At 45.6% G+C, this 26,604-nt stretch overlaps 1 protein-coding gene across 15 annotated transcripts in view; it reads left to right on the plus strand.

Moving 5' to 3' along the window:
- Positions 1-26,604, plus strand: part of MCF2L (MCF.2 cell line derived transforming sequence like) — a 267,170-nt gene that overhangs the window by 156,704 nt on the left and 83,862 nt on the right. For all 15 annotated transcript variants that reach the window (XM_073350279.2, XM_073350166.2, XM_073350186.2 and 12 more), the window contains one exon: positions 1,142-1,256. In XM_073350279.2, coding sequence (XP_073206380.2) covers positions 1,142-1,256 — 115 coding nt within the window. The remainder of the gene's footprint in view (positions 1-1,141; positions 1,257-26,604) is intronic.

The raw sequence follows: 26,604 nt of genomic DNA on the forward strand, positions 1-26,604 counted from the left end.
AAAGCTTATTTTTATCAAAATAACTCTATGAATGTAGATATTTCTTTCTGAGTTAATGTCAGGTGCACATAAATTGTTTCTTATATAATCCTAAATTTACAGCAACGTTATAATTGTTGTTGTTATTGTTTATATTAATAATGTTTAGAAATAATATTATAGCTAATTTATTCACAGTTGTCAGCTGTGAGGTTGAGACAGAATTTCCCCAGGATTTTGGCAGGGACCTTATTGATTGTTTTGTTCTCTACTCCTTTTGTAGCATTGAGCAGGGATAATCTTTTAGGATTAGGTGGGTCTGTCCCACACTATTAACTTTGTGCAGTTGCAGGGGGTTAAAGAACCTTGGCCCTTCTTTTATATATTAATTAATCATATTTGTAACTGCATATAGTGACATATATAAAAATACTTAGCTATAAAACCTGTGGGAAATACATTTTAAACTATTTCACTTCCCCTTTTCTTAATTTAGATTCTTTGTAGTGGTGGACAAATCACAAAAGGTTCAAATAAACACTCAGAAGCTCAGTTGTTTAATTATGCTTTATCTCTTCCACTTCGGTCTGCAGAATTGGACAGGAAATCTCACCAGAAACAGACTCTTGTTGTTCTGCCACTTCTTCCAGACAAGAGTGGAAACTGGAAGTGTAGAAGCCTTGCAAAAATAAAACGCGGCAGGGGGAATTACATGAGCATTTTCAACCCTGTGAAAGGTTTGGCTCAGCTCTGAGTGAAGGTTCCAACTGACTTTAGTTTGGGTGGTTTTGTTTTGAATTGATAGGTTTTATTTTAAATAATTTGTCCATTTCTCATTTTATGTGGAGTATCTTTGCAGTCAGGTAAAGTAAATTGTATGCAAGGCGCAGAGCTATCTGGTGTTAAAACTAGTTCACAAAGGGAACAAAGACACTTTACCCTTTTATTTAAAAAAAAAAAAAAAAAGTTGGAAGTACTGGATATGGTGGATTATATTTCCTAAATTGTACTTGAAAACTAGATTACTCAGAGTAAATATTCCCATTTCTGAGGACTACATAACAATTATTTTAAAAAAATTAATCAATAATTGGTTTGCCAGGAAATATTAACTACATAAGGTGATTAATTACATATCAATACTTTTGCTTATGCTTTTTAGGTGGTAGAGGGGAAGATGGTTGCCCTGTTATCACATTCCCAGACTACCCAGCTTTCAGCGAGATCCCAGAGAAAGAGTTTCAGAATGTCCTGACATATCTAACTAGCATTCCAAGGTAGGTGCTTGTTGTGCCAGAGAAAACAGCAATGGTTATCAAATATGTTTACGTTCAATCACCTGTGTCATACAGGTTGCAAAGTTCAGACTCTGTGACCAATTATATGGAGAAAAGAAACAATACAATTTGTCTCATGATGAATTATAGTCATTAAGAGTTTTTATTGGTAATATAGCTCGATATGAGAGTTAAGAGGTCGTATTTATGCTTCACCGGCACGTCAGAGAAAATAATTCTCTGCTGCAAGCAAATGCAGTTTTTGAGCTATGCCCCTCTATTCTGTGAAAAGAATTGGCTGGGTCCTGTTGTTTCACTGCATTCTCAATTTCATTAAAAATGTACACATGCTTGGGGCAACATCTCATTCTTGTTAACAAAACCAAACCTGGAAAAGCCCGCATTATTCTGTGGGATCATCTGTCTCCCTTCTGGACTTTTGAGGATTCCCTGTTGCACCAGTCACTATTTTACACCCTGTTACCTTGTTGAGGCCCCACAATGGAACAGCAGCCTTCCAGGCAAGGAAACTCTGGGCAGGATACCCCTCAGAGCATGAGAATACTACTTAGTTATTCCCAACTTCTTCTACTGATCAATGTGCATATTCTCTTTTTTTCCCCCAGCAGCTGAGCACACTATCTTTGCAGAACTTTCATCTCCTTCTGGTTGTGGTGCACAAAAACTGGCCAAGCAATTTACCATGGTTCTTTTACATAGCAGTGTGGTTCCTTTTATTAAGCCAGTGGGCCAGCCCACAGAAACCATGTTTTACTGTAAGCTTATTGTGGAATCAAGATTATTCCAATTTTTCTGACCTCCAGAATGAGAGAAAGGCATTTTATTTTATTATTCTTTTAAGTTCTAAAATCATCTTTGTTGCCAAATATATCCCCCTATTCTCAACCATTGGTTTTGCAAGGGTCAGATGTAGGAATTGACTCTTTACTTGATCAACCTGAGGTCTCTTAATAATGGGTAGGTTCCTTGTGTGCAGAGACTACTGCCTATCATGTTGACCAACATTGTCTTATTGTTGACTTGTACGCCTCCATCTGTCTATGTCCATCTTTCATCTTTTTTCCTATACTTAAATGGCCCTTGCCTGAAGGGGCTTACGATCTTTTTGCTCTGTTTGCAAAGCACATAACACAATGGGGTCATGGTCTATGACCACGTCCCTAGGCACTACAATAATACAAATTATAAATAACAATAAATCAATAATAGGGTAGAATGCATTTGTCATAAATATAAAGGGAAGGGTAAACACCTTTAAAATCCCTCCTGGCCAGAGGAAAAACTCTTCATCTGTAAAGGGTTAAGAAGCTAGGATAACCTCGCTGGCACCTGACCAAAATGACCAATGGGGAGACAAGATACTTTCAAAACCTGGGGGGAGGGAGAAACAAAGCCTCTCTCTCTCCGTCTGTGTGATGCTTTTGCCGGGAACAGAACAGGAATGGAGTCTTTGAACTTAGTAAGTAATCTAGCTAGATATGCGTTAGATTCTGTTTTCTTTAAATGGCTGAGAAAATAAGCTGTGCTGAATGGAATGTAGATTCCTGTTTTTGTGTCTTTTTGTAACTTAAGGTTTTGCCTAGGGGGACTCTCCATGTTTTGAATCTAATTACCTTGTAAGGTATTTACCATCCTGATTTTACAGAGGTGATTCTTTTACTTTTTCTTCAATTAGAATTCTTCTTTTAAGAATCTGATTGCTTTTTCATTGTTCTTAAGATCCAAGGGTTTGGGTCTGTGTTCACCTGTACCAATTGGTGAGGATTCTTGTCAAGCCTTCCCCAGGAAAGGGCGTGGAGGGCTTGGGAAGATTTTTTGGGGGAAAGACATTTCCAAATGGGCTCTTTCCCAGTTATATAGCTGTTAGACATTTGGTGGTGGCAGCGATAAAGTCCAAGGGCAAAAGGTAAAATAGTTTGTACCTTGGGGAAGTTTTAACCTAAGCTGGTAAAAAATAAGCTTAGGGGGTTTTCATGCAGGTCCCCACATCTGTACCCTAGAGTTCAGAGTGGGAAAGGAACCTTGACGGCATTACAAATATTTGGTCAACATACTGTACTACCCCAAGGTGTGTTGTTTTGTTGCATTATTTCAACAATGTAAGAGAAATGTAATTATACTATACATAGCTTTCTGAGTTAGAAACAGCTCACTTATAAAAACATGATTATCTAGCACTGTCCCTTGAGCAGTGTTCTTTCCTCTGTGCATCACAATAATAGCAGTATTTGAGCAGGGGAGACCAAAGTAAATTGTGTATCTGCAGCTACTAGACTATTTTTGAAATAACTGTTGGTGGTAAGTGGCCTCTGTATAAACTGTTTTATTTACCCTGTACTCTTTTTAAGAGAAACATTTGTTTTTGCATATTGTTTAACTTTAGTCTCACCTTTTTTCATACCTTGCTTGCTACTCTGTAAAGAGACACCATAACTGTTATACACACCACAGAGTTACTGGCAGTGGTCTGAGCTGTACTTGGTGACTCTGCAGTGTACCAAACCGTGGATAGGCCAAGTAAGTTGCCGGAATTGAGAAATCAGTCTGACCAAGTGTGTCTGTAGGGCGCTGGTGCTGTGGAGAGAGAAGAAAATACTAAACAGGATGGAGATGTAAGGAACAGAGCAGGGAGTTGAGGAGGACTCACAGGGAAACACAGGAAGAAGGCTTTTTGGAGGAGTGGGAAGCTTTGGGGAAGAGACAAGCATGAGAGGGGAATAGTTGGGCATACTTTCATAGTGGGAAGGGACCTGACTGAGCTGTGGGATCAACCAAGGTTAAAGCAAGCTGACCTGGAGAGAGAGAGAGAGAGGGGCACTTCCTGGTTCAAAAGACAAACCATGTGCTGCAGGAGAATAATCCTGGATGTCCTTGTAGGACCCTGGCCTCATCCCAAAGAGTGCTCCATAGTGGTGAGGAAATGGAGGCAGGGAAATGCACGTGTAGGGTTTACTATTCTGTGCATATCTTGTGTTAGTAAGTAAAGAGCAATGGCGTGTTAGTGTCCTATGCAAAGTGCATGTGTGCGTGCGCATGGGAGACCAACCGCATACCCCCCCAGGAGGTAAACTCTAAAGCCAGAGTGCCCACACAACTGGAGTTCTGACAGAGGGTGTAATTAAGCTACTGGAAGTCTAATGAGTGGGAGGGCAGCACTACTTCTAGGGGCCAGACTGTCGGACCATGGGTCCCAGCTCTTAGGCGGGGGGTGCTAGACAGAGGGTCTGCACCCTGAGCATGTACCGAGAGACTCCAAGCTTTGGGCAGTGCCTGAATTCTGTTCAGACTCTGAAGGCTTAAGGCCCGCTGGATCTGGAGAGAGCCCAGCTAGAAGGAGCTTTACCAGGGCTGTGTGCATGACAGTCCTCTTCATCACAACCCACAAGTCCTGCCTGCCCAAATAGTGGATACAAACCTGGGCCTCCAAGGGAATGGTGAAGATGAGTGAGCTGGCATGATGCTGTGTGTGTAGGTTTATATGTATAGATATTGCAAGCTAACAAAGGAAATGGGTTGGGGGGAGGTCCTCAATCCCTTAGCAGTTTGAAATATTATCTTAATTTTCTACATTGAGTATTTTATTTAATGCAGTGCAACTCCCTCAAGCGGATATGGCTGGAATTACATATTTTATAGATACAAGGATGTAATACAGTGAACAAAATCCTCTTGAGAGCATCATCTAATGTGCTTTGTAATCTTTGTAAATATTAAATACAAAGCGCTTTTGTGACCAAATTTATCAACCGTATACGTTTAAGTCGTCCTGCTATAGCAGTGCAACTCATGGATTAAGGATGAGTGCTGTAGATCAGTGGTTTTCAACCAGGGGTACGTTACCCCTGGGGGGTACACAGAGCTTTTCCAGGAGGTACATCAGTTCATCTAGATATTTGCCTAGTTTTGCAACAGGCTACATAAAAAGCACTAGCAAAGTCAGTACAAACGAAAATTTCATACGCACAAAATGAGAACGTAAGCAATTTGTCAGTAATAGTGTGGCTGTGACGCTTTTGTATTTTTATGTCTGATTTTGTAAGCAAGTAGTTTTTAAGTGAGGTGAAACTTGGGAGTATGCAAGACAAATCAGATTTCTGAAATGGGTACAGCAGTTTGGAAAGGCTGAGAACCACTGCTGTAGAGTGTAGACTGTGAAGGATTGGTAGCTAATCCCTTTACTGCTCCTGTTTTGATAATGAGATGTGGTGTGGGTGCGTATCTGTGTTTTAAGTTTGTCTGTTTAAAGAAGACCTTTAAAACCATTGTCTTCATCGTAGCTACTGATATTTTTGATAGATGATACTGAATAAAGTAGGGTTTTATCTTATGTAAAGGGTGGAGTTTCATGTTTCTGTTTTGCTTTGCTTTTCTTGTAAAAAAACTAAATTTAATCAAGCCACATCAAGTTGCTTTTTAAAAGTTTTTACAGTAGTGTAATCCCTCAGCAACAACAATTCAAGCAACAATGCATGGCAGTATGTAACTTACTAGGGAGATGCGTCCTAACAAAAATATTTAAAAACTAAGGGCTCGACACTGCAAACATTTATACAGATGAATAACTTTAGTCACAGGAGTTAGTGCCATTTGAAATTAATGGCACTGTCATTTTAATAAAGTTATGCACATGCTTATGTTTTTGCAGGAGTTCGGTTTGATGTTAATAAAGTTACCTTACTGAGATATTAATAAAGTACTAGGAACCAGTACAGAGCAATGACCCTACAGGCTTGTCTTCACAAACAGCACTACAGCAGTGCTGTTACACTGATACAGTTGCGTCACTGTAACACTTTAGTGAAGATGCTCCTCTACCGACGGAAGAGCTTCTGCCATCAGCATAGTAAATCCACCTCCCCGAGAGGCGGTAGCTATGTTGACGGGAGACTCCCTCCCATCAGCATAGCACTGTCAACAAAGGGGGTTAGGTCAGTATAGCTACATAGCTCAGGAGTGTGGATTTTTTTTCACACCCCTGAGTGACATAGTTATACAGACATAAGACTGTAGTGTAAACCTGACCTTAATCTTATAGCAGTTAGAAATATTCTTGGGTCTTAAAAAGAACTCCCTCCAGGGCTAATCTCCTCGTCTGGTGGAGAAAGCAGAGGAGACTGTGTTTCTTGCTGTCTCACGTCTTTACAGGGTGGGTACTGTGATCATAGCTGCTGCTAAGCTGTAGAGAGGAAGATGAGGTAGTACAGCACAGTGATAGTTCATAATTAATAAGTGGGTGAATGCCAGAGGACCCCAATTTACATTGTCCAATGTCAAGTATCAGTACCCTGAAGTGGTACAGGCACCCTTGGGATGTACTCTTAGGATATGTCTATGTTAGGGAAAAAGGGTTCCCCTCCCGTCTAGGGTTAGGAGGGTAGCCTTCCCTGGACTTCTGTATTAGCCAAACAAAACACAGAGTCTTGGCTCTTTGATAAAGTGAGGCACTTTATTGCTAGCAAATACGACAGCTGAAGGGCTCACCAATTCCTTTTCAGAGGAAAATGGTGAAGCCCCGAACAAAGAACAGGGATGAGCTTTTATAGCTTGGTTCAACATACATTGTGATATCTCTTCCAGTTCGAACCGGTTAACCCAGTCTGTTTGAAGTTCTGGGGTAGGTAAGAGCATGGAGGCTTATCTGTATAAGGAATTCTCTCCCCAAAAGCAGGGAGTGCAGGTTACACACAGTTCATATTCTTTCTATCCATAAACAAAGTAAAAAGGACAGATAAGCATAGAAAAAAGACAGCAGCGTAGCTTTACATGATTATAGGGTCGCTTTCTGGGTTTTTTTCCCTATCAGTTCCCCCCTTTGAGCCTGAAGATAATTATCTTACATGGCTCATTATTCATTGTTTAACATGTTCATATGTTTCTCATCTTGGTTAACACCACCTTTCTTTACATATAGTATCTTTGCTGGACTCATGGTTTTGGTACATACCCGGTGGAAGAGGGCACAACAACTGGACGCACAGCAGAACAGCAGACCCACAATCATAAGGAATCCCACTTCATACACAAACAAGGTTTTTAGCCATCCAAAGTTAGGCAACCAGCTGGTGAGCCAGCCCCACAAGTCAAAGCCCACACTGGGAGAAATAGAGGCCTGCTTATGAAAGAAGGCTGACACGTTTGCAATTATGTTAGTATCTGTGACTATGCATCCGCTTTGATTTACATAAAGGCAGCATGTGGCATTGAGAAATGTGCACACCCCTCCCTGTGCACTTAAAAGCTGATCCAGGGCCAACCTGTTTTGCATACTGTAGCGAGCTAGTGAGCTTATTTCTTCTTGCAAAGCTTGGATTGCATCTTGAGTGGCGTTAGTAAATATTTCCATTTCGGCTGACATATTTTTTAGCGCGTATTTAAGTTGGCCCACCCCCACCCATGGAAAAAGAATACGGAAGGCGCGCATACCTGTACTGCCTTCCTTGACAATAGGATTATAACTGGTATCTCGACGGGTTTGTCGGGTTGTGTCTCTGATTTCTATTAAGTCTCTACGATGCATCCCTCCTGGCCAGGCAAAGGCCACCGTGCATCTTCCCAACCACTTTGGGGGCAAGGTCTTTCCTGCCCAAGTGCCACATACCCACCATAAGTGATGATCTCCTAATACTATGCTATAGTTGCCTTTATTGCCCCCTGAGTTCTGAGATACTTTCTGCAATCGTCCCACCAGGGATGCAGCATCATCAGGATTGGGTCCTATTCCCCCCCATTTCCATAATGTAAGGCCGGCAAATTGAGTCGCATTTTCTCTGAGAATGTACCCCACATAGCCTCCAGCACGGGCATAGTTGGCTACCTCAGTACCATTGGGATACAGCAAAAGAGTAGTACTTGCATTGTTTTCCAAAATTAGAATTTTCTCACAGTGGGTTTTCGGGTATTTTCCCAGAGTAGTTTTGCCTCGGGTGCGTAGCGACCTTTTTTCTATGCACAAGGGGGCCTTAACGAGCAAGTCTGGGCGATGGTTCGGGATCCAGGTCCTAAAATCTATGGGTCCCCTTCCCCTTTTTCCCTTTTGGCCGTACCACGCCAAACCATTTTGCCAAGAATTGAGGAGCGCTGGAACCGGCAAAATGGGGAACCCTTGCAGTGAATGGGAAGAGAAGTGGGAACACACCCAACAGTCACTAACATTCCATGCGTTGGTTAAATTTTGGGCTAATTGTAGAAACGTATTTTTATCCCAACCCCCCAGGGCAGAGGTCCAGGTTAACGCCCATAGCCATACATACATTATAAACACTACCAGCTACTAACAACTCTAAAAAAATAATATTAATACAATATTTGTAACAGTATACTAATACTCCAGAGTTCTGTAACTGCTTCTGATTCCGCTGATTGACCGGTACCCAGTTCATGTAGAAGCGGCGGTCATGATGGGAGTCGTTGGGGATGTTGGAGCAGGAACCTTTTTACAGTGGCTGCAGTGCACCCATCTATCGATGCCCTCGACCTTCACTGCAGTTGGAGTAGTCAGAAGGACTTGGGCCGGGGCCGACCACCTTGGTTCCAGGCAATGCTTCCTTCGATGGATTTTAACACAGACAAAGTCTCCTGGAAAAAGAGAGTGCGCACAAGTATCAAGCGGTAAAGGTTGGGCATCTTTTACTCTGGCCCATGCATCACTCAAGGCATCTTGCAACATGCGACAATAACCCGCCAACTTATCTTGCCCAGCCATTAATGAAGTTTTTGCTGGGGCAAACCCGTCTACACTGGTTAGAGGAATCGGCAAGGGTCGGCCAAATAGAATTTCGAACGGTGTCAACGAATGCTTCCTATGGGGTGTATTACGAAGATTGGTTAACACTATGGGTAACACTTCAGGCCACTTTAATTCAGTCTGCTCGCATAGCTTTGCCAATTGGGTTTTTATCAGCCCATTCACCCTTTCTATTTTTCCTGAACTTTGTGGATGATAGGGGGTATGCAAGGCTTGTTTTATGCCGAGGGCCTTTGCTAAGTGTTGAATAATTTGGGAAGTGAAATGGGGGCCTTGGTCACTTTCCAAACGAGTCATTATCCCGAAGCGGGGCACTATCTCCTTGAGGAGACACTTCGCTACGGATACTGCATCTGCCCTTCGAGTGGGGAAAGCCTCAACCCACCCTGAAAAAAGATCAACCAGGACAAGCAAGTGTTTTAGTCCTGTCACTGGTGGTAAGTCCATGAAGTCCATCTGGACCACAGCAAATGGGTACTCAGGCAGTTTGCAATGTCCCATAGCTTGTGGTTTGACTGCTCCTTGGTGATTGTACCGTTGACACAATTCACACTGTGCAGTGACGGTCTTCGCAGCTGCATGGACCCCCGGAGCAAAAAACAACTTCTCCATTTGAGCCACTAATCCCCCCTTTCCCAGGTGCGAGGCCAGGTGGAGTGCCTGGGAAACCTGAGGGAGGAGTTGTCTTGGGAGAACCGGACAACCGTCCGGGCTGACGTAGAGGTTGTCCTTATTTAGGTGGCATCCAATGGATTTCCAACGGCTAACTTCGGCCGGGGGCGTCGTCTGCTGGGCAGAGAGCAAAACGGCTAGCGTCACTGGTTGCAGTAGCAGGGGTGCCAAAAAAGGAAAAGGGGCTGGAGCCCCACAGAGGGCAGCATGACGGGCCGCCGAATCGGCTGCAGCATTTCCCTTGGAAACCTCGTCCGAGGCGCGGGAGTGGCCCTTACAGTGTGAAACCGAAACAGCTGCAGGAAGTTGAATAGCCTCTAACAAGGCAGAAATCAAGGCAACATGGGAGATCTGAGAGCCACTGGAGGTAAGGAACCCACGATACTTCCAAAGTTGTTCAGTAGAGTGGCATACCGAAAAGGCATATTTGGAGTCAGTATAGATGGCCACAGTTTTGTTTTCAGCTAATTGACAGGCCCTAACAAGCGCCACGAGTTCTGCTGCTTGCGCTGACTTTTGTGTAGGTAAGGCATGCGCTTCAAGCGTTGCCATCAGGGTAACAATTGCATAGCCAACTCGTAAGGCCCCAAACTCGTCCCGACAGGCGGAACCATCACAAAATAATTGGAGGTCAGGATTCTGCAATGGAATATCAGAGAGGTCAGGACGAGGCGTGGAGATCAAATCCACCACGTGGAGGCAATTATGAGGTTCCCCATCCTCAGGCAGAGGCAAAAGGGTTGCAGGATTCAGGACTTCGCAGCAGCGTAGGGTAACAGCCTGATTGGCGAGCAAGGCTAATTTGTACCTGGTCAGTCTGGCTGCTGTGAGGTGCTGCGTGGATCCACGATTAAGAAGTGCTGCAACGGCATGAGGCACTTGAACTAGAAGAGGGTGGCCCAAGGTAAGCCCCGAAGCTTTCTCGACCAACACAGCGGCAGCCGCAACAGCGCGGAGACAGGGCGGAAGACCCTGAGCCACTGGGTCAAGAAGGACCGAAAAATAAGCCACCGGTCGCTGGCCAGGCCCAAAGGGCTGAGTTAGCACACCAGACGCCGTGCCAGATTGTTCATGGCAAAATAAGGTGAAAGGCTTTGCGTAATCCGGTCTGCCCAGGGCTGGTGCAGAAGTTAATGCTTGTTTGAGGGCGGTAAGGGCGTTGTTGTGTAGAGTCGTCCATGGTAAGGGTTCGGGAACGGAATCCAGCAGCAAATCGGTGAGGGGGTGCACTAACTCCACATAAGCCGGAATCCAGGCTCTACAATAGCCACTTGCTCCCAGTAACTGGCGGAGTTGCTTTTTAGTGGTAGGCCTTGGCATACTCAGAACGCTTTCAATCCTGTCCTGAGTAAGTGCAGTAGAAGCATATGAAATACGATGCCCCAAATATTCCACCTCGGGTTGGGCAAACTGTAGCTTGGAGAGTGCCACCTTGTGACCTTTTTCGGCCAATGCAAAAAGAAGGATTCGAGTGTCCTGTACACAGGCAGCCTTGGCTGTAGAGCACAATAACAGATCATCAACGTATTGAATCAAAGTAGAACCCATAGTCAACGAAATAGAGTCCAGATCTCGCTTTAAATACTGGCTGAAGATGGTAGGGCTCTCCCTGTAGCCCTGAGGGAGGCGGGTCCATACGTATTGACATCCGTCAAAGGTAAAGGCAAATAGGAACTGTGAGTCTGGGTGCACAGGGATGCTGAAAAATGCTGAAGACAGATCAATCACAGTAAAATAAGTAGCCCCTGGGGGAATAGCAGTTAAAATAGTTGCTGGATTGGGAACAACCGGAGCTCTCGGGATCACAATAGCATTAATCAGTCGGAGGTCATGCACGAAACGGTAAACCGGTTTGCCATCGGGGCCAGGCTTGGGTTTCTTAACAGGAAGAATAGTTGTACTGCAAGGGCTGGTAGCCTCCTTAATGATTCCTTGAGTTAAAAGCTGTTGTAGGACTGGCCGAATGCCCTCTATGGCCTCTTTAGGCAATGGATATTGCATTTTTCGGGGCAGAGGGATATCTGTACGGTAATTGATATACACCGGTTCTGCTGACTTTAAAAGTCCAGTTTCAGTGGACGCCGAGGCCCACAATGCTTCAGGAATATCAGATAACTCAGCAGGGACAAAGGGGGCGGTGGGTGTAGTGGCTAACAATGCCATTACCGTAGCTTCAGGGACCGAAGTAGGGACTGAGAGATATAGCCCCTCCGGGCTGCAAGTTATAGTTGCTCGTAGTTTACATAACAGATCTTTACCTAATAAATTTGCAGGACAGGAAGTTGCAATTAAAAAGCTATGATCCTCTGATAACGGGCCAAGCTGGACCGTTTGCTCCGCAGTTAGAGGAAGGGCGCACACGGTGCCACCAACGCCTATAGCTTTTACGGTTGCAGAAGTGGTAGGAAGGGTGGGGTCCTGTAGAGTACTTCTATCTGCCCCGGTGTCAATTAACATTGAATAAGTTTTTCCTCCCACCACAACTGGAAGCTCCGGGTGGTTTGCATCCAACAGCACTGTCCAAGAAGCGGAGGGGGTTCCTGGCGAGGGGGACAAAGCATTGTGGGCAGCTAGCTTTCAATCAGTACTTCCTTTTTCTCCCCCCCTTTCCTGTACCCTCTGGTAGGCTTGCATAAGAGGGTCAGCTGGCTGGAGGGGGTAATTTGGGCACTGGGCAGCCCAGTGTCCTTTTTGTCGGCACCGCCGGCACTCATCTGGCCCTGCCCTCCCGGGCCGTGGCTGGAAGTTCTGACCTTGTGGTCCCCATCCCTGGGTAGAGCTGCCTCCTCTTCCGCCTCGTCCCCGAAAGCCTCCCCTCCTGCGGCTTGCATCCCGTCCCCGAGAGCCGTCTTGGAAACCTTGCAACTGCAGATTAAGGAGCTTTTCGGACCTCCTAGTGTCTAATTCCTTCCTATTCCTCCAGGCATGGGCTGCTAACCCCACCACCTCCTCCAGCGTTTTGTTTTCATAAGCTGGTTGACTACACACATACTTCCGAGCGAATGGTAATAAATTTTTTACATACTGGCCGATCACTTGTGTTTTCGCTACAGGGGAGGTTGGATCTAAGCCGCCGTGGTTTTTCAAAACCTTACAAAGGCGGTGGAAGAATTCCTCTGGGTGCTCATCGTGCTTTTGAACACATGCATCTACCTTTCCCCAATCATACACAGGCTTAGACATATCCTCTAATGCTTCTAAGATTCGCTTTCTTATTTTATCCCACTCTTGAACGGTCTCTGGAACATCCCAATCCATTTCAGGTTTCTCTTGCGGATAAGCCGCCCTGCCTTGCACCGTCTCTTTAGCTTTCTTATACACAGTTTCCTTCTCACCCTCGCTTAGCACTTGATTTAAAATCATTTCCACATCGTTATAATTACAATTATACATTGTGAAAATACCCTTTAACTTTTTAATAAATTCTTCCAGACACTGTCAAAATGAGGGAAAAGTAGATGACCAATTCATTAGATCCGTGCTGGTAAAAGGGACATACACCATCTGTGTCCCCCCCCTACCGCTCGGCAGTTGTCGCATAGGCATTTGGACTGCACTAGCTATTGCAGCTCCAAAAACTTTTGCCTTAGGGGTGCCTAGAGAACCATGAGACCGGGTCTTTGCAGGGGTTGCATCACTGGGGTGTCGCAGATCAGGACGTGTCAACCCCCTGGTAGAGGTGCCAGCCTCCGGATCGCCCCCCCGCTCTGCGTTAATTGTGGGGGTATCGGTAGCTAGTGGGAGAGTGGGACCGCTCCTTTCCCCGGTTGGGGGCGTGGGTGCATCAGGGTCAGGCTGCGGTACCCCACCCCATAGCCAGCTACATTCTTCCAATGGTATAGGATCCCCCGCTTCTTTCAATGGGAGTTGGGGATAAATAGACTTTGACGTTTTTAGCTTCTGGTCAGCATGACTAGATTCTGGATTGTATGGTGGGGGCCGCATGGCTTTAAGTTTTTCTACCTCAGCACGTAAACTAGTAGTTACACTGGCACTTTTGCGCCGTTCGGCCTTCCTTATCCATACATCAGAATACTTAAGTTGCCGCGGTTGTAAATCATACAATACTTTTCGTAATTGAACAATGTTATGTAACTCAAATGTTCCTTTCCCCGGCCAGCGATTTCCTGGTTCCGGGTCGTCTTGCGTCATTCCCACCCAGGGACCTTGACACAAAAATATAAACTTATACAAAGCTTTGTTGCCATCCGATTGTAAGGCCTTGATATCCCTATCATAATGTTTTAACATATAGCCTAGAGGCGTAGAAGGATCAACAGTTCTACTGGACCCCCCCCCATCTTTTCCCAAAGACGGGACCCCCGGCTGTTGTCTAGACAATCACAAAGGAAAAATTCAGACCTCACCAAGTTCCCACCGGCCGGTGTTCACCAATAGGTCCGGACCCTAGTGCCTTCGGGATGCCTTATTTCGCCGAAGCGGCGGGTGGAAGCGAGACGGGAAGCCTTCAGGGTTAAAGCAACCCGGGTGCCGGCAAGAAGGATTCAGAGTCCCGACCGTCCACCGGTCCGGAGAAGAGGCGATCCCGGACGAGCCCCCAAATTGTTAGGGAAAAAGGGTTCCCCTCCCGTCTAGGGTTAGGAGGGTAGCCTTCCCTGGACTTCTGTATTAGCCAAACAAAACACAGAGTCTTGGCTCTTTGATAAAGTGAGGCACTTTATTGCTAGCAAATACGACAGCTGAAGGGCTCACCAATTCCTTTTCAGAGGAAAATGGTGAAGCCCCGAACAAAGAACAGGGATGAGCTTTTATAGCTTGGTTCAACATACATTGTGATATCTCTTCCAGTTCGAACCGGTTAACCCAGTCTGTTTGAAGTTCTGGGGTAGGTAAGAGCATGGAGGCTTATCTGTATAAGGAATTCTCTCCCCAAAAGCAGGGAGTGCAGGTTACACACAGTTCATATTCTTTCTATCCATAAACAAAGTAAAAAGGACAGATAAGCATAGAAAAAAGACAGCAGCGTAGCTTTACATGATTATAGAGTCGCTTTCTGGGTTTTTTTCCCTATCATCTACACTGCAAGTAAAAACCCACAGCTGGCCTGTGCCAGCTGGCTCGGGCTCATGGGGCTGGGCTTAGGAGCTGTTCCATTGCCGTGTAGACCTTTGGGTTTGAGCTGCAGTCTGAGCTCTGGGACCCTCCTACTTTGCAGGGTCCTACAGCACGAGCCCAAACATCTACACCGCAATTAACTGCCCCTTAGCCCAACTCCCAGGAGCACAAGTCAGCTGGCACAGGCCAGCCCTAGGTTTTTAATTGCAGTGTAGACAAACCCTTCATAAGTTTCATCAAGGTGGGGCAGAGTACAAAGAAAGAGGCTTCAAAACACTCAAGGAAGTAATTTCAGAAGGACATACATTGTTCTCTCCTCTTTCACTCTCTCTCTCTTTTCAAAACATTTTTTTTCTTTACTGTAAAATGTGCTCTTTTATCTCAGTAAGTTGACTTTTAAGGTGTGGGATACACCCAGAGGCAAATGCTATGTGTATTTATTCTGATCCAACACAGCTGTCATTTAAACATATGTTTTGTTAAATTATTAATGTGGACACATTCTCGGAATATACATTTTAAAAAGATACGGTGTAGCACAAGTCCTTAGTCCAAAGATTATGAATAAATTACCCGTTGTATAGAAATAACCGGAGGTCTCAAACATATGGTTTTGCTTCTGGGTCCTTAGCAGTTTCTACTGCAGCCAGACTATTAACAATGATCAGTATATTCTGTGAGAGAAAAAGTGTACTTTTTTGTTGCTATTTTATGTTCACCTCTTTTTTAACAAATAAATAAAGCTAAAATTTCTATTGATCCAAGAAACTTTGAGATTAAAACCCTAAATACCTAAGGTGGATCCTCCTGGAAACAGGCAATTTCAAAGTTTGTATTATTCAAGAGAAATGGAAAAACTACAGTACAAAAAAATCTACCAAATATGGGAGCCCACCCTGACCTCTACACTAACTATAAATACAATACACAAGATTTTTTTATCTGCACGCAGAAGAAATGATCTTGCACAGCATCTTACTTTTCATAATTAACTTGCTTAGCCATGCACAGGGGTTAGTCCCATTTTTCTTTTCCTTTTCTGTCCTTTTAATTTTTATTTCATTGAGATAGATAACAAAATAATAAGCAATGAATAAGTTTCAGTTGACTCTACTTTTTCATATGCAGTAGCTACAGCACAGAGAGAGTCGCTGACTTTTCTGGGGGACCCTATGGCCTAGGAGCTTAGGCATTGGCTTCTAGTGTTAAGTCTGATGCTTAACTAGATATAATTTCTTCTTTGAGGGCTTGCTCATGTCCATTCTTCTTAGGTGAGTGCACGCTGTGTGCAGCATTATCAGAGATTATTCCCCCAGTGGTATCCAGAGGGCTGGCTCTAGCAACCTCTGAAGCCACTCACTTATGCACTGGCCTTGCATAAGTTCCTTCTTACAGCCCGTGATGGTTGCTGGAAGGACCCTTCTTGCGGTGGCAAGACTTCTTCCCAGAGGTTTTTGGACTCCCTCCTTCATTCGTAGTTATCCTAGTTTAGTGTATATAGTTATTACAAGTAGTTTTAGTGTATATAGTTAGTGTAAATACATAGTTCCTATTGTTGAGGGACTTCTTTGCCCCACGGGCCAGGCATGCCCTAGTCCCTGGGCTTCAAGCCTTACACCTCCTGTGGCAAACCTGTGTGTGACCCGAACTCCAGTTGCTTAAAGTGCCTGGGGGAAACCCAGGTGAGGCACAAGTGCCAGATCTGTTGGGACTTCAGACCCCACACTGAAAAGGTCAGGGACATGAGGCTGAAGGCTATTCTCATGGAAGCTGCACTCAGACCAATTTCAGAACCGAGCTGCTCGACTTCGGCGCCAAGTCCTTCAGCATCGGTGCTAAGTGCTCTCCTGGCACCAAGCTCTTCCTGGCACTGTTCACCATCTCCGGTGCTGAGGAAGAAGCAGCGAACCAACAGAGGGCGCTTGCCAACACAGAAGAGAGACAAGTGCGGGGAAGGCAGCATAGTGAGATCCATGTGGGCCACTCTTCTGCTGCTGGACCTGTGTCGGCACCGTTGATGCCTGGGGCATTGAGTCTGGTGTGGGACCCTCTGCATTGGTGGTGGGTGAACCCCCTCTTTGGGAATGCTAGCCCACCAGCCCTGCCCCTTCTGCTCAAGACCCCCCTGTTCCCCGGCCAAAGGAGTCCCGGCCCTCGGGTGCAGGCTGGTCCAGCCCCAGTGCCGCGCTTGGCTGCCAGTGGGCCCGAGCTCCAGGCTACCAGCTGGAGCTGAGCTCCTATCAGCTTCAGAGTAGAGGGGGAGTGAGAGTGAGAGCGAGGCCTCTGAGCAGAACATGGGGCGGCGGGGAGCCAGTGTCCAGAAGCAAGAGGGAACACAGAGCGTTGGGTGCCTTCCCAGCACCGGGCCCCTCGGCACCTTCTAGAGGTAAACCTTCCCTGCTCCCAGTGTCCCGCTCTCTGATGCGTTGCTGGTCTCCAGAAACCCACTGAATGGAGGCAGAAGCGGGTACCACTCCACCATGCTCGCTGACAAAATACTTTTCTTTTGAGTCTGAAGGGGAACCTTATCTGCTACTGAAAGCCCACCACCCGTACCCAGTGTATGCACCACAGGACTTCAGTGCCAGTCCCCCGACTGGCACCTGGTCAACAGGTCACTGGTGGATGCAATGGCCTTTATTGGAACTCCTGGGGTTTTCTCCCAGTACAGGGTCCTCCCTCGCAGTGCTCCAACTCACTGGTTACAGAGAGATGGGCTACTGCTCCTGCCTGCTTGGGACCTGACCCTGGCTCTGGTACTGACCTCAGTACCAATGTCCACTGGAGCCGTCTCCAGGATGTAGTTGAGGAAGACAAAGGAGCCCCTCCTCTGGTGGAAGCCGCCTCCTCCTCCTCCCTAGATGAGGCCATCATGGGTCTGAGTAGCTTGCTTCCACAGGATGATTTCAGGGCCTGTCAGGACCTTTTGAAGCAGGTTGCTGCAAACGTCGGCCTGGAAATTCAGGAGCTCAAAGTGACATTGCACAGCCTTGTTGATATCCTGGCTGCAGCAGCTCCATCCAAGATGGCCCTGCCCATCGATGAGAAGGTGATGGGACCAGTCAAGGCCCTGTGGCAAACTCCTTCTCTGCCCTATTTGAGATGGGAGGTAGAGAAGAAGTATTATGTGCTGGCAAGCGGTTTTGAATACCTGTACTTGCATCCCCTCAGGTCTCTGGTGGTATCTGCAGCTAATGAAAGGGGCAGGCAGGGCCAGTCGAGCACTACCCCAAAACAGAAAGATGTGGAGAGATTAGACCTTTTCAGAAGAAAGGTTTATTTGATGGGTAGCCTCCAACTACATACCTCCAATCAGCAAGCTTTGCTGGTAACATAAGATTTTAATTTATGGGACTCCTTGACTAAATTCAGAGACTCCCTGCCCCAGGAGTCAAGGAGATGGATCACTTGATGATTATCTGTTCTGTTCATTCCCTCTGAGGCACCTGGCATTGGCCACTGTCAGAAGACAGGATATTGGGCTAGATGGACATTTGGTCTGACCCAGTATGGCCGTTCTTATGTTCTTAGGAGTTTGTGACCCTTTTGGAAGAGCCTAAGAACATAGCCAGGACCTCTCTCCAGGTGGTTCTGGATACTGCCAACTTGGCAGCCAGGATTATGTCCTCTGCGGTCACCATGAGGGGCAGTTCTTGGATCCAGTCCCCTCCAGATGTGGCTAGTGTCAGTTTAGTCACTGAGCAGACACCACTTGGACACAGTGCTCACATTTCCTTCTCTGGTCCTCGCCCCACTGGGCTGGTCGAAAGGCCCGAGATTGGTGATGAGGGCATGCCCATTGGTAACCTTAATCTCAGACATGTCTGACCTAGGGTAGAATGCCCACCTCAACAGTCTCAGTACTTGGGACCTCTGGTCCAAGAACTCTCCGTGAACATAAATGTCAGGGAACTCAGGGCGGTACGCTTAGCATGCCAAGTGTTCCTCCCCCAGATCTAAGGCAAGGTGGTGCAAGTCCTGACAGACAAAACTATGGCTGTGTTTTACATCAACAAGTAGGGAGGGCTCAATCTTCAGCCTTGTGTCAGGAGGCCATCCGTCTGTGGGACTTCTGCATGAAGTACACCATTCATCTTGAGGTGTCACTTCTCCTGGGAGCCTGGAATGGAGGATCACCTCAGCAGATCCTTCTCCTCTTACCACGAGTGGTCGCTTCTTCGAGAGTCACCAGATTAATCTTCCAAAGATGGGGGGCCTCCACAGGTGGACCTGTTCACCACCAGGCAGAACAGAAAATGCCATCGGTTTTGTTCTCTGCCCAGACACAGCCTGGGCTCCCTTTCTGACATCATCTTGCTCTCATGGAGAGACCACCTACTTTATGCCTTTACCCCAATCCCCTTGGTTCACAAGATCCTCCTAAAAATCAAATGGGACAAGGCAAGAGTTATTCTGACAGCACCAGTGTGGCCACACCAGCATTGGTTTGGCACACTCCTGGATTTCTCGGTGTCAGCTCCCACTCTGGCTCCTGCTCCCGCTCTGCCTCCCTCTTCGTTCAGACCTGATTTCACAAGACCATGGCCAATTACTTCACCCGAACCTTGCCTCCCTGAACCTAACCACATGGATGCTGCATGGGTGAACCCTGAAGAACAAGCCTGCTCAGAACAAGTTCGGCAGATCTTGTTAGGCAGTAGAAAGCCTTCCACCAGGGCTATCTACTTGGCCAAGTGGAAGTGTCTCTCTTGTTCCGCTTCTGAATGTGCTCTCTTTCCATCTCAATCTTCCTTTCAGTCTCTCTTCAACTATTTGCTCCACCTAAAACAGCAGTGCCTGGTCCTCTCGTCCATTAAAGTATGTTTGGCAGCAATCTCAGCCTTCCGCCTTCCAGTTAACAGCAAGTCAGTGTTCTCCCACAAGATGATGGTTTGGTTTCTCAAGGGGTTGGAAAGACTCTACCCTCAGGTCCACAAGCCGACTCCTCCCATGGGACTTGAACCTGGTTCTGTCGAAGCTTACAGGCTCCCCCTTAGAGCTGTTAACATCATGCTCCCTGACACGTCTGTCCTGGAAGGTCGCCTTCCTGGTGGCGATCACCTTGTCCAGAAGGGTCCCTGAGATCAAGGCCCTTATGTCAGAGACATCCCACATGCTGTTCTTCCAGGATTTGGTCCAACTGCCAAAGGTGGTGTCACAATTCCATAACAACCAGGTCATTTTATTATCCGTCGTCTTCCCAAAACCTCACAAAAACGTCAAAGAACAATGGCTTCACTCGTTAGACAGGCCCTTGCCTCTTATATTGAGAGGATTAAATGCTGCCACAAATCCACACAATTCTTCGTAGCAATAGCAGAAAGGATGAGAGGGCTACCTGTGTCAACCCAAAATATCTTGTCCTGGATAACTGCCTGTATTTGAGCTTGCTGCGAGCAGGTGAATGTCCTGTTTCCACCCATCTTAACCTCTGCATTCCACAAGAGCCCAGGCTTCGTAAGCAGCGTTCCTTGTGCAGGTCCCAATGCAGGACCCCTGCAGAGCTGCGACCTGGTTATCAGTGCATACCTTTGCATCCCACTACGCCATCACCCAACAGGCCTGAGATGACTCCCGTTTCTTTGGCAGTCAGCATGTCCATGAACTTAAGCCCACCTACTGAGGTACTGCTTTTGAGTCACCTAATGGGGAATGAACATAAGCAAGCACTTGAAGAAAAAACGGTTAAAATCTAGCTATGTATCTACTTACGTGGACCTTATCCCCATAGTTTCTGAGCACCTAATGTGTAAATAAATATATCTTAATTTACCTATGCATGGAAATGATAGCTGTTTTAAAAAAAAAAATCCAACTACCAAACTTAGTTTCAAAAGCTAGTTAAGGTTGTTAAGTAACAACTTGTTCTTCATTTCTATTTCACTTGTATAAACTTCTATGTTAACTTGGTATGTTCTGCTCTTGCCCCTCTTGTAGACCATCCCTTTTGGTCTCCAATTTGGGAGAATGTCATTGTCCCTGGGTCCCAATTGCTTTAACTCTAGAATGCCACTCTTTATTTCAAGAAGCTCTCTTGAGTTCCAGGAACCTCCATTGTCTGTGACATTTTTAAACCAGATATTAGGGAACAATCCTGCACTGGATCTTTTGCATTTCATAGGTTCTGAGGTTCTGTTACTTCAGTTCTCCCAAACTTCAGGGAAACCCTGCTTTATTATTTATTATCTTTTTATATAGCACCACAGATGTACATTACTGTATGGTGAGTCAATGGCACCAAAAAGCGCACAGACTAACAGCTCAAGTTGATGCAATATGCAACAATTTTGCAGCTTCAGTGTCCACTTCCTTCTGCTATATTTTGGCTGCACTCACTTCTCTCCGTCAGTTTACAACCCAAGGTAAAGATGCAGAACCAGCATCGTTCTGTTACACTCACAATCCCTTTCCCAGAGTCATTGGCTAGTGTCCCAGGTCTTCCAGTTAAATCTATTGTGCTTTGTATCCTATTCCTTTCACATGGCACAGCTGCTGAGCTGTTGGAAATATCATATGTTCCATATGAAAGAGAAAATAATCAAATTTGAAATTTATGTTTCAAATGATTGCATTCAATCATAAAGCTGAATAGAATTCAAAAGTTTTTTGTACCATTCATGTGCCAGTTGTTCAGATGTGATGACATTTTGACAAACATTATTCAGAGCAGTGGCTCTCAACTTTTCCAGACGACTATACCCCTTTCAGGAGTCTGATTTGTCTTGCGTACCCCCAAGTTTCACCTCACTTAAAAACTACTTGCTTACAAAATAAGACACAAAAAAATACAGAAGGTGTTGCAGCCACACTATTACTGAAAAAATTGCTGACTTTCTCATTTTTACCATATAATTATAAAATAAATCAATTGCAATGTTAACATTGTACTTACATTTCAGTGTATAGAGCAGTATAAATAAGTCGTCATACATATGAAATTTTAGTTTGTACTGACTTCACTAGTACTTTTTATGTAGCCTGTTATAAAACTAGGCAAATATCTAGATGAGTTGATGTCCCCCTGGAAGACCTCTGTTTACCCCCAAGGTTGAGAACCACTGACTTAGAGAATGTCTCAGTTTAACTAGGTTTGGAATTGTTTTGAGCTTGGTTCGAGTGGGTGAAATTCACTTCTGTGTAGACAAAACCTATGTATCGATTAAATCCCACTTTTATATCTTCAGGGTTCAAGAGGGATTTAAGCGGTAAATGGCTTTTATAAAGGCCCATTGCCCACAGGTAAATTTTTTTCTCTCATTGAAAACAAAGGGCAAAGTGAGCATTGTAAAATGATGAAAGTTAATTATTAAAAATATCAGACATGGTACAGGAACTCTGTCAACCACCATTGTTTCTCTTGTTTGAATCACTCAAGAATTTAACAAATGTTTATTTCCCTTCTTCTTCTTGTCCTTTTCCATTTGACACATGGTGACTGGCTATTTTTCCTCCTCTGTTTCTAATGAAACTTTAACGTAACTTTGTCTTTTGGACTGGCAACACTTATTATTGGATAGATGTAAATATTTCTCGGGTTTTTTGTTTCATTTGTTTGATGTGGGTGCCACACAAGTCACATTCCAAGATTTGTGGATTTTTTTGAATTACAAAACCAGGAATTTAAAATCTGAATGCAAAATAGGGATTTAGAATCTGGTTGCTATTACTTGCTTATGACTTTTTTTAAGAATTGTCACATTTTGAACCTAAAGTATTAGTTAGTGTCTCCATAAACAAACATTTTTGTTTGTGTAAAACATTCACAATAAGACGTTTGTTTTTAATTCCCTTTGGTTTCTAGGCTTTTTAAGCAAAGATAAGTATAGAAATTCTCCCTAAAACTCCTGGCTGTACATTTCAGTAGGAAGAGTACTTGATCCCTGAGTAGTTGCTGTTATGATTGTTTATTTTGCCATACCTAGGAGTAATCTCAAGGAATTCCCTAACATATCCTGTATGTTCAGCTGGAAGATCCTGTGCTTACAGCTTTATTGTTTTGATACACTCTTTACTATGTAAAGACAGCTGGATGTCAAAGCCAACTCCTTGCCTTTAGTAAACATTCTGTATTGTAAATCAGACTTTGTAAGGGGTGTGGTGCACCAATGAAGCAGCCCCATGCTGAGCCTAACCCCATAAATGCAGGCATTTCTTAAAATCCAGAAACATAAGAGAAAAAAGCAAAGGGAGTTCCTCACAGCTTTGGAACTATAATAAATGCTACAACCTGAGCAGATCCAGCAGAAGATGAAGAGAAGCGGAATAGGACTACTCATTACTAGTGTAAGGGGATGTTGGCCTGTTACTAAAACTCAATGGGTGTGTTTTGGTTGGCTAGCTCCCAGTAGCAAGAGGAAGGGGAAGGGTCAATGGGAAATCAGGACCCTGACAGTACCCAGGAGCAATGGGGAGAGACCAATGCTCCAGGTCAGCGTGATTGTCAGGGCGGGCAGGCCTAATGAGGGAGTCAGGAGGCCCGGAAGGTCTACTCCTCCGTGTGAGCTGGAATTGCCTGGAACAGAGTAGGGCCAAGCTAAGGAGAGAGCAGAAGCCCAAGCTGAGCTGGGGAGCCGAGCCACGGTGGCCAGAGAAAACGCAAGAAGCAGCCCAGGAAGCAACTCCACGCTGGGAGCAGGGCCACAGCAACAAAAGCCAGAGAAGCCCACGGAGCGGGTCAGTTCTGGGAGCAGAGTCACAGAAGCAACTCACAGAGCAGACCTGTGCTGGGAGGAGAGCTGTAGCAACCAGAGCCAGAGAGGCCAGAAAAGCAGCCCAAGGAGTTGTACTGGAGGCAGAGCAGCAGCAGTGCTGAGGCAGAGTGGAACTGGGGCTGGAGGAGTCCAGAGCCAGGTGCAGTGAGCAGCTGGGAAGAGCGAGGGGGGACCGTGGGCAGCGGACCCAGCGCAGAGAGACACCCCTGTCCAAGAGGCATTGCAGGCCAGACTTGAAGGGGGATCATAACCCCAGTGGGTGGAGGGGTGGGGGCAGCTGATGCTGGGAAGAAGGGTCCTGTCACCAAGAGCCTGAGAGCATGTGGCCACCACTAGAACAAGTGTCTGACCCGCAGCATCCCTGCAGCACAGCCAGGGCCTGAGAAGGAGGCCTGGGACATGTGAGGAACAGACTGTGAACTGCCCTGATGTTCCAGACGCTGGTCGTGATGTCCCTGTGCCACAGAGCGGGGTTATGTGTTTTCCTTTAACCTTTCCCATTTTTCCTTATTTTTTTTTTAATTGGTTGGTGTATTTACCTGAAGTACATGCAATGATCAGTGGGTTACAGCAGTGTCCAGTGCAGAGAGAGCACCCTGGAGTGGGACACCCTAGCCCAGGGGTGGCCAACCTCTGGCTCCGGAGCCACATGCAGCTCTTCAGAAGTTAATATGCGGCTCCTTGTTTAGGCACCAACTCCGGGGCTGGAGCTACAGGAGCCAACTTTCCAGTGTACCGGGGGGTGCTCACTGCTCAACCCCTGGTTCTGCCACAGGCCCTGCCCCGACTCCACCCCTTCCCACACCCTCCCCTGAGCCTGCTGTGCCTTCGCTCCTCCTGCTTTCCCCCCCCCCCAGAGCTTCCTGCACGCCAGGAAATAGCTGATTGGGAGGTGCAGAGAGGGAGGGGGAGGTGCTGATTGGCGGGGCTGCCGGTGGGCAGGAGGCGCTGGGAGCAGGGGGGCAGGGAGAGCTGATTCAGGGGCTGCTGGTGTATTACTGTGGCTCTTTGGCAATGTACATTGGTAAATTCTGGCTCCTGCTCAGGTCAGCCACCCCTGCCCTAGCCCCTGTCCTAAGTGACCACAACAGGGTTGGGGATCAAGCCCCCCAGGAATCCTGGGCCCAGCCTTGTTGGGGTTACCAGGACTCTGCCACACAGGAGAGTGGAAGGGGAGCCCTTGAGGTCAGGCAGGCCTCTGGGTAAAGGAAGTGGGAGAGAGGACTCGGATCCTTTTACTAGCCCATTTCACCAGGTCATATATAAGCCAGAAAAGTTCCCCAAAATAGCAGGACCATTCCCCCACTCACACTAAGAAGCTTCACTGCTCCCTTTGACAGGGTTAACGATGGTTTTTTCCCCCCTCTGCACATTTCTTTTCATGGTATGCCAATCTTAATCCTAAACAGGTTAGTCCCAGAAAATCACATAACTTTCCAGCTGAATTAGAGCCCTTTAATATCCAAGGTGTACTCCATTTGGGGGCAGAAAAAATATTGCTAAAGAAGTTTAAAGTATCATTGTTTTTATGGATATACTTTTGAAGACTATCAGTCATATTTACAGTAGTGTTTAAGAGGTGCGACAGCTTTGAAGCTGCTCTCTAATTCATGAATTCTGTGTGCTGGCCTACTTATTGGGATGTTTGATTGTTCTCTCCTCTCCACAGAAGAGTTGATAATTCGGTACAGGAGAATAATACCAGTTGGTGTAGGGTAAGAAAATTAACACCGGTCAAATATCATGAAGTCTGGGGGAGGGGGCACAAAATCCACAACAATCACCGCAACCACCTTGGTCAAAGTGTTACCTGAGAAAGTGCTGCAAAGCACTACAACCCATACGGCATAGAAGTTCTTTCCTTTTTTTTTTTTTTTTTTTTTTTTCCGCAAATACTGTGGCAAAACAAGGCAAGGTCTGGAAACCCCTAAATGTGTACTGCTGTTTCTACTTGGGGAACACACTTACATGTGCAGGTGTAACATCTTACAGGCAGAGTTGCCAGCATGTGGGTTCACTGTGGGGGGAACAGTCTCTAAATTGCACAGTTCTGTTGCGATGCTGGGACACTGGTAAAATAAAAACAGTCTCTGGCGGTGACAAGTATGAGGTGGTAGCTGAAGAGGACCACTCCTGGCATGGACCGAGGGAGTGTTATTTTGATTAGCCTATGTTCTGTTAACCTAAATTTCCTGTGGCAATAAATACTTTACATTTTGTACAAGTTATTTTTAATGATGTAATTAAAATAAAAGCAAAGTTAAAATTAGAGAAGGATGCTTTAAAGGCAGAGCCATCTTATACTGTAGAATTATACCCTGGTAGATTGTACCATAGAGGGTGAGCTTGTACCCCCAGTTCATACTTTAAGCCTAGTATTAATGGTGGTTCAAATAATTACAACTACTACAGTCTTGGAAATGTGTTGCTGTGTAATGAACTTAAAAAAATACACAAAAAGACAGAAATATAATGCAAATAAACACATGCGAATGTAGAAAAGAAAAACAAAAGCAGTGGCATGCAGGCCTGGCTTGGCATGAGTAATTGGACATGGGTGAGGCCTCATTTCTTGGGAGACAGAATTAAGAAGGAAAATAAGTCTGCAGGCTGGAGACAGAATGTCTGTAATAGCTAAGATAAGCGGGAACACCTGGGGAATCATTTGCAATGGACAAGATAAGCTGGGAACATAAAGATGAGGTAAAGAGTAAGTCGTACATGGGCAGTGTGTGGGCAGAGCATGCTGTACAGGGATTGGTTCATACAGAATAACCAAGCCAATCCCAAAATGAGTAATGCAATGTATAGTAAGTGCAATATAACTAATAAATGTATATAAAGGAAGAGGTTTGGTTTGTAACTTTTGGTACATCCTATACCCACTCCCTACGCTTGAGTCTGATCAACTCAATGTAGCTTTGCTGTATGCCAAATAAAGGAACCTAAGTGATGAGACGAGTTGAACTGAGTTCTTTGGGAACTGAGCGGAAGAGGTCTCGGGGGAATCCCAACACTGTATTGATTTGACATAAGAGTTTGTCTGGGTAGACAAGCAGGAAGGAAAAGAATGACTCTAGATAGCCCCATCTTGCAAATACTGATTGTTAAGGGACAATGCCAG

This window comes from Lepidochelys kempii, chromosome 1 (assembly GCF_965140285.1).
Source record: "Lepidochelys kempii isolate rLepKem1 chromosome 1, rLepKem1.hap1, whole genome shotgun sequence".
NCBI lineage: Eukaryota > Metazoa > Chordata > Testudines > Cheloniidae > Lepidochelys > Lepidochelys kempii.